At 46.2% G+C, this 13,959-nt stretch overlaps 2 protein-coding genes across 2 annotated transcripts; both read right to left on the bottom strand.

Moving 5' to 3' along the window:
* Window positions 1-1,820: 1,820 nt before the first annotated feature.
* On the bottom strand, window positions 1,821-4,202 carry LOC130137987 (ankyrin repeat-containing protein NPR4-like). Its single transcript, XM_056310763.1, has 2 exons — window positions 3,430-4,202; window positions 1,821-2,916 (listed from the first exon to the last, which is right to left on the bottom strand). Exons 1-2 carry the CDS (start codon window positions 4,027-4,029, stop codon window positions 2,029-2,031), a joined length of 1,488 nt encoding a protein of 495 aa, XP_056166738.1. The 5' UTR covers window positions 4,030-4,202; the 3' UTR covers window positions 1,821-2,028.
* Window positions 4,203-9,900: 5,698 nt separating this feature from the next.
* Window positions 9,901-12,610, bottom strand: LOC115664511 (phenylalanine ammonia-lyase-like). The gene has a single exon (XM_030586437.2). It carries the CDS (start codon window positions 12,278-12,280, stop codon window positions 10,169-10,171), a length of 2,112 nt encoding a protein of 703 aa, XP_030442297.2. The 5' UTR covers window positions 12,281-12,610; the 3' UTR covers window positions 9,901-10,168.
* Between the last annotated feature and the right edge of the window lie 1,349 nt (window positions 12,611-13,959).

Here is a 13,959-nt window from a genome sequence, read left to right on the forward strand (position 1 = left end):
TCATGCTTTCATTAAGTTTCATTCTGTTTAACAATCCCTCGAGTCGGCTCTCTCTTTCAGTTTATGCTACTTCGATGGCCCGACATATTGTGTCGAATTGCCTAAAGAATCAGAGTCTCGTGGAGATTTCAATGAAAACTAATATATCTGGCGGAGAGATGTAACCTAGGAAGCACGGACACTCTCTGGAGGCCTTTGTGTTGTGTCGGACACGTGTCGGACGTGTCGTACACCGACACTCGTCCGACACTCGTTTTATTTATTTATTTATGGATTAGAATTAAATTAATTTGATTACAATAATTACAAAAATGATAATTTATCATGTATATATAAAAATATACATTTAATATACAATGTGTCCCAACGTATTGGGATTTTCATTTTTTGAGAAATGACGTGTCGTGTCGCATGTCGGGTATCGGTGTCGGTGCTACTTAGGATGTAACGAGGTACAAAACTTAAACAGAGTCGTGCTTCTAATCATCAAATGTGCATCACTTTGTACGGTTTAATTGACATGGAATTCTCAAGTCATAGACAGTGGATACACTCTAGCCTAGCCTGCATGAGGTTCAGTCTCGTGCAACAGAGGCTTGAGATGGCAGCTTAATTGATCCTCTCTCTGTAGCAGAAGCGTCTGGCGAAATAGATATTAAACAGTAGCTAGGAAGGGAAGGAAATAGAGAACCTGGCCAAACATTTACAATCTAATCATCAAATAATATTTAAACTGAGGAAACAATCACATAACAATAGCAGGAAATCCCATCCTGCGTTACCAATTTATCTCTAACCACCCTAAATCTCAATTGAGGACCGAAGTCGAGAATCCCACCATGCGGAACAAAGATGGCCGAGCTGAGGACCGAGCCGTTCCTGAGCAGACCTGGCCAAGCTGGCTGAAGCTCTCGTCGTCCAACAGTCATGTTCAACATTGTATAGAGAAGAAACTGCAGCAAATATAACCGCGTATTGCCCTGATTTTTGTACATTTACAAAGGGAGATTGTTTACACCAAAAAGTGAAAAAAAATCATGGAAATAGGCATCGGGAGCTTTGGCGTCGGTAACTTACCGATAGTTCGCAACTTACCGATAGTGGGTGAGCAGAGGATCGGCATCAGCAACTTACCGATAGTTAGATGTCAATAACAAAATTGCTTACGGATAAGTGTGGTTATTTGAACGTGGAGAGTCACTAGAAAATAGGAAGATAATAACCACCGTTAGGAAGTTACTTTTTATTTAAAATTTAAAAGTTGTAAACGCTTGTACGGGATTATAAATATCCCAAGTTTGTATTTTAAAGACCCCCGAAATCAACAACAGAACTCACGTTCTTTATCAGTTTATCTTTCTTTTATCTTTACATTTCCTGCACTCGTACATTTACATTTGGCCAAGGCCATTATTTTCCTGCAATTTACAAGCTTTAATTCTTTAGGAGTAGTTCTAATTCTCAGATTCACGTCGCCGAGTCGTCCTCCGATATGAATCTTCATCCTTGGTGCTACGTCGTCGAGTCAAATCCCGGCGTAGTACCGCCGCTCTTTCAAGCTTTGTCCTCGAGTCAAATTCCGTCGAAGTATGTTTCGATAGTACTTCCTAAGCTTTTCCGTCGAGTCAAACTCCGGTTTGGTTTAGGTTTGTACAATTCCACGTTGATTTTTATGATCGCTTGGATATTTCCTGTCAAATCACCACAGAACCCGTCCTTCGATTAAAAGCCAAAGATCCATTTTCGGTGTTTGTTTCCTTACGGATTAAATTACGGAGAAACAGAGATCATGCACTTTTGCTCCAAGCGCAATAGTAGTCTCTTCAATCGTTGACCATCCAGAGATTTCTCTAGCGGAATCCATCTTACCCTCTCTCTAGGACCAATACTCTGTTCTCTAACAGAAATAGAAGAAAACAGAGCACCTCAAAAACCATCGGCAACCCGCTCATCAAAATCACAAATTCACACATACTTAACACGCCGCCGCCACAATTTACTCAATATACTTAATCAGCACACAGACTCTCACACTTCCTCGTACTTGTCTCCATCATCTCCATCTGAATCCTTCTTCTCTTTTTTCTTCAAGTAACCCCACTTCTTCAGCATCCACACATTTAGCCTCACCACATTCCCCATGAACACCACCACCATCAGGCACAGCCAGCACACCACCGACACATCCGTCACGTCCTTCAGCATCCCCCGCGTGTCAGCCGGCGACATGTTGCGCAGCGCTATGAAGTAGGTGATCGCCTGCCCTGTGATTGCCAGCCACATGATCACCATCTGGATCCACATCCAGCGTCGCCGCTTTATAGGAAGCCCGCTCAAGAGGAGCAGGATGATGCTGAGGGAGGACAGGAAGGCTAGCGTGTTGAAGATCATGAACTGACCGTAGGTGATCCCCTGGACATGGGCCATGATGGAGGTGCCCGCCAAGTGGGGCTCCTTCACCGGGTTGCCGTTGGCATCAACCTTGTAGTCATCCTGCCAGACGCCTCCCGGCGGCGTAATTGCAGCTTGGAATGCCACCGTCGCTAGCAGCGACGCGACCACCATTAGGGAATTTCTCTTTTGGCTAAGCCAATCGGCTTCCGGCGGGGGTTTTCTTCGAGTACTCAGTTTCTTTGATGGGGCTTTCTTGGTGGAGAGTGATCGGGAGTTTATAGGTGATCTTGAGGTGGTGGCGTGGGAGGTTTTTCTTGGTGGGGGGTCAATAACTGGATCATAGTGATACGGGATTGATTGGATGTCTTTGGAGAGTGAAGCGCCTGAGTTTTGAAGGGCTGTCTCAATTTCAAGGTCTCTCAAGCCTCTGGGACTCTGCTCAAGAATGTCTAGTGATGTGAGGCCACTTGAGTTTGGTGTGTTTACTTCAAGTCCTGGGATTGTAAGCAAGAACTTTATCATCTGCACGGAAATTTTTTGGGGACCAATATTTGTCAAAACGAAAGTAAATTTCAGATGGCCATGAATACAGAAATCTTGATTGAAATTGATACACTGAGGAAGCTTCATTTTTCCCATTTGAAAGCCATCTGAATGGTGTGCTAAAAATGGTAACCTTTCTAAGACATCAAGATCTGTTCGAAGTGAGTTTTACTGATGATACGTGACGGTTATTCAACACAGGTCACACTCAATCTCTAACATCAAGCGTACCATCGATTTTAATACGTTCCGAGATGTTTGTCATCGGAAAATTAGCTCGCGAAATACAGCAAAAGATTACGTTGCCTGGGAAAATGGACTGAATCTATAAGAAATTTCTCGACCTAAACTCATCTCAGCCGAAATTAAATTTCAATTGATAAATGATTAGTATGTATGCCAACACTAGTAGTAACCCCATTCCGACATTGTGATTGCAATTTGCATCCTCAAGGCAAGTCTACTGGTCAATCAGTTCAAGCAAAAATTTACCTCAACTTGCTTCTTGGCCACAGCAATGTGCAGAACCGTGTTCCCATCACCATCCCTCCTATTCACCAACTCCTCCACGATCTCCCTCCCTGCCTCCTCCACCACCGCCCGTAGCGCCTCCACCCGATTCCTCCCCGCGCACACGTGCAGCACCGTCTCCCCCTGGTCCGTCGCGGCCCGCGCCGACTCGGGCCCTGCCCCCCGGACGATCCGCCGCGCCGCCTCCGCCCGGCCCTTGCTCGCCGCCACGTGCAGCGGCGTCCGCCCGTCCCCGTTCCTCCGCGCCGCCATCGCCGGATCGGCCGACAGCAGCATCCCGACGATCCCCGCGTGCCCCCTCGCGGCCGCGAGGTGGAGGGCCGAGTTGCCGCCGTCCGGGTCCGTCTCGGAGGCGAGCTGCGGGGCCCGGGCCAGGAGCGCCCCGACGAACTCCGAGTGGCCGAGCATGGACGAGACGTGGAGGGGGTTCCGGGACGTGCATGACACGATGATCTTGTCGAGAGCGAGCGGGTCTTGATCCAGCAAATCCAAGAGGGTCGTCACGCTGCCACTGACCGCCGCTCCCGACAGCTTCTCCTCCATCTCTCGCTCTGCATGCATGATTGGATCAAGAACTGAAGGACCCCGTTTCAGTTCACGGGGAGCTCGTTCTGGTCTGCTTCTATGTGAAGTCAATGAAGTGTGGAAAGAACGCGGCCGGCAGGGACTGTGGGATCAGGAATTGGGTGGGTTGCCCATCATCGTTTCTTGGAAAATCAACGAGGTCAATCATTAAAGTCCGTGAAACATGTTATTTGCTTGAGCCAAACGCTTTTCAGGAAGGAGAAAGCTCCGCACGCGGAGTTGAGTTGACTTTGCCGTTCCCGGTCTTCGTGATCTTGGCCGTTGGTCTTGCGTAGCTCTGATCGTCGCGTACGTCATTGAACGGCTGCGATGGAATGGAATTCTGACCTTGCAATTTGAGTGGTTGGATTGAACGCGCGGATGGAAGTTCTTTATCGACAAGATATCGTTCTCGGATCCAGTGTTTTTCCTTTTTTTTTTTATATGAATTTTCATATTTGCGGCACCGTATTTTCGCGAATATTTTTTAATAATTCAGGGAACACGCGACCTGGTGCTCGTGACTCGTGAGATATCCCGTCAAGTATATGAATCGATTAAGTTCATACCTTCGATCTGTCTAGATGGCTCTGATTCAGAGCGGTATGTGTATAATTGGTAAGATTTGAACGGACACAATCTCTTATCCCAATTTAATTGTCCCAGCCCTCGAGGAGTAATAAAGATTTTTGTACAATTTTCGAAAGATGAGAAGTTAGAGGACAATTCGACCAACCATACCCACCATTCGACAATTCGATAGCCCGTGTGTGATTTTCGCTTTAAGTGTGGCGAATTGTCGGCAAAATTTTTATTGAATAAACGATGTAACTAAATATTGATTCTTTTTTTTTTTCGATCGGAAAAAAAATAAAAAAATCGTAAATCGAATGTGATTTGCTTATAATCCAAAGGGTTAATACCATAAAAAAATTCTAATCGGTATATTTGTGATAAATTTACCCTTAACTAATTTTTTAACCATGAAAAACTTCAAATTGGTACATCTGTGATAATTTTACTCTCCGTTAGTTTCCGTTAAATTTTACAGTTAAATTACTGAATTAGATGACACGTGATAATTGACGGGTGTATTAATTTGAGATGTTACCTTTTGCTTAAGACATGTGTATCGGTTTATGATTTCTTTCGCTTGAGTCAAACGCTTCTCAGAAGCTTCCCACGCGGAGTTGAGTTGACTTCCTGCGCCTGGTCTTAGTGATCTGCGATCTTGGCCGTTGGTTTTTCATTTCTCTGATCGTTGCATACGTTATTGAACGGCTGCGATGGAAGGGAATTCTGACAGGCTATACGAGTTTATTAGGACAAAGAAAATTTCCAACCAGATTCGTTGAGTGGGTCGGTTGGAAGGACCACTCCCGTATTCGCATCCAGATTTTTTATATAAATTTTCATATTTACCGCACCATATTTTCACGTAATTTTTTTAATAATTCGGGACACGCGCGCTTGAGACCAGGCTACCTGATACTCGTGAAATACCCCGTTAAGCGCATGAACCGGTTAAGTTCCATACTTTTGACCTGCCTAGACGGCCCTGATTCAGAGCGCGTATAGATTTGACCGGGCAATCTCCAATTTCGAAAAACTTGAAATATCCCAATGCTCCAATTAATTGTATCGACCCCAGAGGAGTGATAAATATTTTTGCACAATTTTCGAAAGACGTAATTAGAAGATAGCATACAATTCGATTAGATACGCCCTCCATTCGACAATTCGATAGCCCGCGTGTGATTTGCTTATAATCCAAATTGTCACTTGATACTTTTGCATAGGACAGACACATAAGGGAATTAGAATCTCTCTTAAAATCAATTTCTTTCACAATTCGACCACAAAAAGTTCGACTACCCGGAAGACCATGGACCTAAAAAGTGAAATTTGCGCTAATACTAACATTTAAATTAGAGAAGCTTATTCTAACTGTCACCTTTTATAATTTTTCATCCGAAGAAAATCACTGGAACCCTTGGATTTATCATAACCACCGACCGATTATAAAGTAATTATTCTAAATGCATGATCGTTTATTTAAATACACGACATGCTGTGGAGTAGTTGAGTGTTTCTCTTTCTCATGGTCAAAGGATTAGCTGAGCCTAAGAATGATTTATTATTTAAAACATTCCCTTTCGACGTAATTACATTGGACATAATGTTGTCGCCGCCGGGGCGGTTCGCGAAGGTTGCCGTCGTCCTAATTGAATCCGGCGAACACTTGCCGGTGTGCAAGCAACAAGCATTGTGCTTCTCTTGAGCAAGGTGAGAAGGTTTAGTGCTTAAGCAATCGATTTTCTTCCCTGAAAAGGGTGAAAGAAAACGCTCGGAACTTTTCTTGACTCTTGAGTTTTGAGTTTTTCTTGGTCAACACGGTTGTTGGATGAAAGAGACTCGAGAAGTTGCATTCAGAAGTTGGTGATCTGCACAAGCTGTTGGCAAGTGGAGTCTAGTGGGTTTTGAAAGAGGGTCTTCAGCTTCAAGTCACCTTGGACCTATAGGAGCTAAGTTAAGTCACAGGCGTGTGTCAAATTCAGATTGAAGAGCTGTGAAGCCATGTTCTAATTAATCAAAGATTTGTCTACCCGGCAGTTCGCCTCGAGGATGTCGATCGACCTCCTCTGAACGTGACCGACTAGCTCATCTAATGAGTCGAAATGACTGGTGTACATCTTTCAGTGCTTCTTTGGCAATTTGCGCTGACGATCTGGGAAGGGGAACAGCATGCAATTCGGGTAAGAATGTTTATCTTCCCCGAATGACCACAAACCGATACTACAAAGAAGATGACAGTGTACCTTAATGGCCACCTTCTGGCCTTTCTTGGCAGTGTCAAACGGGTTTATGATTGTTTTCAATAGAGGCGATCTGACCGATATCAATGAACTCTCCCCGCAGAATACAAACTGTAGTAACCAACCTGTCCAAAAGGGGAGAGATAGAAGATTAGCTAATTGAACATAAAGCTGTGCACCAAATTCATGAGATTATCTTTGAATAATCTGCCGGCAGATCATGCTCTGAACTGTACCTGTAGTTATGCATTCAGTCGCCGAAGGTGCCTAAATGGATGAAATAGGATAAGGATATGCAAATCCTCAAGCAAGTGCAAGAAGATCAAAGTTTCTGTGTTCTTCTAGTAATTTAGTCCTTGGAAAGAATAGGTGAAAAGAACAAAAGTGTACGTGACGGTTGGACTGGTTTGCAGACAATTTGATGAACTCTCTTGATTGCTCAAACTGTAGAAATCAGTATCGACTCAGTTCGACAATGCAAATTTGCAAGTCTCAAAACAGCGATACCTCAAATGGGGTATGACGATATTGAACTGAAGCTAAGCCAGGTCCAGATGACACATTAGAAGTGAGGGACAAGAGAGAGAACTTCCCTGCCTCAATAATGTTGATCCTTCTCGCGCTATTGACTCATATCAACTCAAGCACCATTTTTGTCTTTCGCGTAATTATTTCCGATTTCTCCAACAGGCTACAGCAGTAGCTATTGTATGTACACTTGTAAATAAGATATAACTTTCATGCATATGAAGTTATTTCCGGCTTCAGGCCAGCTTTTCCTCTTTTCTCCTTCACTTAGCCTCCTCTGCTTGCCTCTCGAGTTCCAATTGCCTACGCTACTCCTCTTCCTCCTTCCTCAGTCTCTTCTGTTCTTCTCTTTTCCTTCTCTCCACGACCTCCTTGAATCTAGCAAGCGCCTCCTGCACCTCTCTCGCATGCTTCGGCACTTTTCTGATGGCACTGACCTTTGTTTTCTTGATTTTCTTCTTCGATAGCTCTTGCCGCTGCCGCTTTCTTCTCCTTTTCCTTGTCTTTCTTTTTCTTCTTCTTCTTAGAAATTTCTGAAGAGTCTTCACTTTCCTCGATCACTAAAGAAGCAGAGCATGTAGCATAGTCAGAAGCAGATTCTCTTCAACATTAGTGAACCGAACTCGAAAAAGACTCAAGATTTAAAAAGAACAACAACGATGACAATAAAGAGAACCGAGAAGCCATGTTACCTGGAGAGGGACTCAGCAGTTTTCCACAAGTACTAGTGTCGGCACTGTAACGATCCGAGGACCCACCTTAGCACGATATTGTCCGCTTTGGGCCGGAGCCCGTAAGGATTTAAAACGCAACGCGTCGTACTAGGTTAAGGCTCCTCAAGCCTTATAAGCAAGGCCAAGGCTCTCTCCCTAGGCGATGTGGGATAGGAGACATGCGCTTAGCCTTGCCCTGCGCACGTCCAAGGTAGAGGCGTAGCCTCCCCTGCCATCTCTCATCCTGCGCCCGCCGCCTTGGGTCTATGTCGTCACATTCTCCCCCCTTACGGGCACAGCGCCCTCGCTGTGGCCCCACATGCTGTCGGGAGTTGGCTTTGATACCATTTGTAACGACCCGAGGACCCACCTTAGCACGATATTGTCCACTTTGGGCCGGAGCCATCACGGATTTAAAACGCATCGTACTAGGTTAAGGCTCCTAAAGCCTTATAAGCAAGGCCAAGGCTCTCTCCTTACGCGATGTGGGACATGAGACATGCGCTTAGCCTCGCCCTGCGCACGTCCAAGGTAGAGGCGGCCTCCCCTGCCATCCCTCATCCTGCGCCCGCCGCCTTGGGTCTAGGTCGTCACAAGCACAATACGATGCTGGTGTACTTGCCTTAAAGCACACTCCTACTTGTATTCCATGGCGAAACCGGCCACGGTGATCAGTGCTGCTTGCAGAGAGATGGCCGAGACTGAGGGACGGAGATGTCATGGGGAGCAAACCCCTTGGGCTGTGAGAAGTTGAGAATCACGCGGGAAACTGAGAGGCTGGTCACCTGCAAAACTTAAGCAACGAGGCTTGTATGTTGGCTTTGCAATGTTTTAAGCAATTGGGCTGGGTTTTATAATCAGGACTCCAAGCCTAACTATGTAATCTAGAGGAACTAGGAGACTTCTTGTTCTTCCTTTTTCTTACTCCGTAAGACTAGAGAATCCTTACAATCACCAAAATTTGTCATTTTTCTCTAACTCATAATAGGATCTGCCATTGGGTTTGCCCCAGGCCATCCTTCCCACGTGAAAAGGGAGAGGTGGGGACTTCGAATCCCCATCTTTTCAAGGGGGATTGGAGATGAGGACGTTTAGTTTCAGGTGTGGGATTCAACTCCCACGCTCTGCAAAGACTAAGAGGTAGGGCAAAAATCTGAGATTGAATTGAGAGTTAAAGTAGGACAAGACCAAAAATAATCTGGATCTGATCTACATAATGAATGATCATTTTTCTTGCATTATCTATTATGAATCGATAAGGTGCAGTGACAAAGTTTGTAAGCATGAGTTCATTGTCAATGCGACAGAAGAATAAAACACAAAAGCAGTGACCGTCATTCTAGGTCACACCGTGTTATAATTCTCAAAACAGTTAATATTGTAGATGAAATCAGGCCGGAACTATGTCTAATTACTTCGAAATTTGTCCTAGAAAGTTACCCTAAAATGCAAGAAGAAAAAGATCGAGTATTAAGCAAGAACAAAGCGTGAGTTCCATGTTCACGTACAGCAAACGGCGGCGCAGAACAGCCTCTCCCACTTACTAGATAAGAGAAAAAAAGGTGAGGATGGCCCATGTCCATTCTTGCCTTGTCCATTTCGTTTCCTTTTTATGGGTTATCTTTTCTTGCCGATTGGTTTTCAGCTAATTCAACTGCTTTTTTAAGCTGGATATTTCATTAATACGACAAGCCAGACATCGATATCTTCAGTAAGGTCAAGTTTTCAGTTTAGATTCTTATAAATGCCGCAGATTTTTGGGTGCTGGGAAAATACCACAGATGACCAAGTGACAGATTCACTGTGACATGTATAGCAATTGTTGTGGCATGGCATGCCATTGATTCACTGCAAAAAGCTTGAATTGGATCAGCACATTGGAGACCAGCCTTTCTTGTCCTCTTCCACTTACTGATTGATAGATGTGTATAGATTTTGTACTTTCATTATGTCCTCCATCATTACAGACCACACATATTAATACTTTAAGAAAAGAAAGAAAAAAGAAACAAGGAAAAAAAAAAAAGAGCTCGTAAATCCTGATGCATACAACTTGATCTACTTCAAGAACCAGCAAGTTCATGCACTGCAATTCTGGAAGCATTGCATCAGAACATCTCCTAGTTTTCCTTCATTGATGGCCTCGTACACCTTCTCTATTTCCTCTCCTGGGCTCACTTTCTTTGAACCGCTCAGAAGCTGAGTCCTCATGTCACTCCTCACAAACCTGTATACAGGATAAGTCCTGCAGTTCTCGATCCTATTCTCGATGCCAAATTCCCCGTTGTCGAACCTCTCCCTCGCTCTCGGCACCTCTTCCTCAAGCCTTGCTTTCAGTTCCTCGATAAATAGCGGGATCCGCTTGAAGATCGAGTATCCGTTCTCACTTGCATCTTCAGCCTTTGGGTCTTTGAGAGCTCTCTTGACAAGTACTTCTTGCAGTTTGGGCAATAGAACGTACGAAGGATTCCCAGGGTCGTCTATATAGGAGAAGATGGACTCATGTTCAACGACCTGCAAGAGCTCTTTCTCGCAGAATCGCGATTCGAGCAGCAAGCCGTCTTCTGATATGTAAAGTGTTTTCCTCACTGCTTGGAGGACCGTGCGTTTCACGGCCTCTCTCATGTTCTCCTCCAGGTGCCTCAGGTCAATTGCCTGACAAATTGCCACCATGTAAGTCGCAGACATGAGCTTCAGGATATCGATGGCTTCTGCACTTTTTCGTGCTGAAATTAGGCCGAGAGAGTTCACATCCTGGTTGTGTTGTTCCGCGCTTTGCACGTGCGTTGTGACAGGATTCGCCAAGTATTGGAGCTCGGAGCAGTAAGCCGCCATGGCGATTTCCGCACCTTTGAGGCCATAGTCGAGGCTGGGATTAGGCCCCGCGCTCAAATTTGAAGGCAACCCGTTGTTGAAGTAGTCGCAGACAAGCTCAGAGAATTGCGCAAACAAGAGCTTTCCTATTGCAGCCACGGCGATCCGGAGATTGTCCATAGAGACACCAATTGGAGTGCCCTGGAAGTTCCCTCCATGGAGGGCGAGATTGCGGGCAACATCGATCAGCGGATTGTCGTTGACGGAATTGATTTCCCTCTCAATAGAGTGAGTTGCGGCGCGAATAACTTCGACTTGCGGCCCAAGCCACTGAGGAGAAGTTCGAAGTGCGTAGCGGTCCTGCTTTGGCTTCGTGAGCGGGTCTTTCTCGTGGCGGAGCGTCGCCTCTTTCATGTAGTCACTTCCGTTTAGGAGGTATTCCATGAGGGCGGCTGATTCGATCTGGCCTGGATGGTGCTTGAGCAGGTGAGTGAGAGGGTCTGTAAATTCGGGCTTTCCGTGCATTGCTTCACAGAACATGGCGGAGAGAGTCTCTGCCAAGAGGGCCAAAATGTTGGCATCGAAGCAGACCGTGGCAGCCACTGCTGACCCGACGGCGGTCCCGTTCACAAGAGCCAAGCCTTCTTTTGCTTGCAGCTCGAATGGGCCTGAAATTCCGGCTCTCCTCAATGCTTCGACCGCCGAAATCTCTTCTCCTTCTGGAGTGACAACCTTTGAATTATGCCTGCCGGTCAATAATCCGGCAATGTAAGACAACGGCACAAGATCGCCTGAGGCGGTGATGGTGCCTCTCAAGGGCAACTTGGGGATCAAGTTCTGGTTCATGAGCTTGGCCATCGCGTCAAGTATCTCCCACCGGATGCCTGAATAGCCCTGCATGAGCGTGTTTGCCCGCACCAGCATGGCCGCCTTGGCGTAACTGGGCGGGAGATTCTCTCTCCCGATCACCCCGGCATTGAGGAACCGGATGAGCTCGGTCTGCAGGTCCGAGGTCTTGCTGGTCCTCCGGTGGCTCGTGGCGCCGAAGCCTGTGGTGACACCGTAGATGTCCCGGCCGCAAGCGATGTTCTCGGCGACCCAATCGGCGCTCCTCGAGACGCGGTCCCGGGCCGCAACCTCGTTGAGCTGCACCTCGACCTCGTTCCGCCGGGCCACGGCGGTGACCTGGGCCACGGAGAGGGTCGTGCCCTGGATGTCAACTAACTCGGCGTCCTCAAATTGGGACACCATGTTCACGACCTCCTCAAAGTGGGTGCATTGGAGGGATTGAGCAGCCTTGTTCCAATGGACTGGGGTTGGCACAAAAGGGACAACGAGGGTCTCGTTGGCACAGGCATTTCCAACACAAGTGGCCATGTTACAAAGAATAAGAAGGCAAAGAGATTTGAGATGGAAAACAAGATCAAGGTGGAAATGGGCCTTTTCACTTCTTGGGTGAGTGAGTGAGATTTGCTTCTTGCTTTGAGTTTGGGAGGGAAGTGGTGAGCGAGGGAAGGGTATTTATATAGTAGTGAAACGTAGAGAGAGACAGAGAGACAGAGTCGGTAAGTGGGAAAGGGCTGCGTCAATGGGGCCAAGTCACGAGAGAAAGGAGGTGAGAAATTGTGTGAGTGGGAATCGAGGGCTTTGCTTGGAAATTGAGTGGAAAGTTACATTAAATTTCTGGGGTATTATCCTTCAAGATTGGGGCCTGCGTTGGTTAGGTTGAGGGCAGACACAAGTTTGACTCGAGAAGACATTGCCACACTCTCCATTCGGTCCAAGACATTGGCCATGCGATCCATGCCATGCGAGATGACAAACGCACACGAGGTGCACGGAAGTTCTTAGCTTCTTGAAGCTTCCCCGTGGTTTCTTTGGTGGGTCTGTAGACCATTCAGGCCGAATTCTCGTTGATCATCGGTCCTGAAAGTCCCACGACGAAGTTCGGATGATCGGTCGTTTGGATAATATCGGTCCATGGTCGTCAGTAGACCGTGTAATAATCGCTACTTTGGTTTTAGAAATTGCGGCTTGAGCATGAACCGACCCTAATGATTAGATTGACCACCGTTCATGACTACCGTGAGATATGACTTGTAATATCTGTAACTCAACATGAATTACTCATTTTTAAATCGGCTCAAGATGTATCTCTCAATCTCAACATCGGAAAATCGTCCGTACGGTCTTGGAGTTTCGCTTTCATAACAGCCTCAAGCTGAAGATTTGGCTCTTCATAACCTTAAGGACTAGATCATGAAAAACACAATGATTCCTCATTAACCCCGGCCTTCCACCGTTCTTCACTCGACCAATACCTAGGTGTACTCTTGGACTAGTACACATTAATGGGAGTTACATTATGTCTGGGTTGATTACTTGTTTGACTCAATTCTAAGTAAATGACACTTAGGTTGTGGAAACTTGAGGGGCGAAACTATCTTGGTTTGATTTGTCTATATATTATAAACTTTCCTGCTTTTGCAATTCTTCAGACAGTCTCTTTCACGGGACTTCCATGTCGCGAGACTTGCTTAATCACGCATTACGATATCCCTCGTATGGTGACAGTGACGTGCTTGCCAACCTCGAACATTCGGGTCGAGGACAATACGGAGTAGTTACGGCTCAAGCTCAACATTCCGTAGCCAATGTAGCTGCCGGCCGTCAAACGTTTATACCGGATAAACGACAATGCCAAGGCAAGTACATCGCGCTGAGCCCAAACTCGTCAAGAATCGACTACTTCTTATCAGAGTCAGCAGCTCGAGCTGAAAGCATCTTCCAATTTTCTAAAGACTGTTCATGTTTCTAGGCAAGTGGCCCCGGTACTAGATTATCTTTTAAACGTTTGACCGACCTCACCAACCGTAAGGCATGCACCTTCCAAGTACTCAACCCGACGAAAGAAATATAGTCGTCGCTTTCACATTTCCTCGTTCGTGCACCTCATTTTGCTTGACTGAGGAATGCGTGGTCCGCTCAGGACAAAAGAGACTGCGGTCACTCCCAGTCGCAGCGTGTGTCTCTCGCCCATGAACGAAAGGCTCCCG

Source organism: Syzygium oleosum, unplaced genomic scaffold (assembly GCF_021117445.2).
Source record: "Syzygium oleosum isolate NSW1041296 unplaced genomic scaffold, Sole_v2.1 Sole_v2.04, whole genome shotgun sequence".
NCBI lineage: Eukaryota > Viridiplantae > Streptophyta > Magnoliopsida > Myrtales > Myrtaceae > Syzygium > Syzygium oleosum.

What these genes read in the sequence shown, in the direction of transcription:
- LOC130137987 (XM_056310763.1), bottom strand. Translation starts at nt 4,029, where the DNA reads ATGCATGCAGAGCGAGAGATGGAGGAGAAGCTGTCGGGAGCGGCGGTC. An exon ending in TGGCCAAGAAGCAAGTTGAG is followed by an intron (nt 2,917 to 3,429) that starts GTAAATTTTTGC and finishes ATTTCCGTGCAG; the next exon opens with ATGATAAAGTTCTTGCTTAC.
- LOC115664511 (XM_030586437.2), bottom strand. Translation starts at nt 12,280, where the DNA reads ATGGCCACTTGTGTTGGAAATGCCTGTGCCAACGAGACCCTCGTTGTC.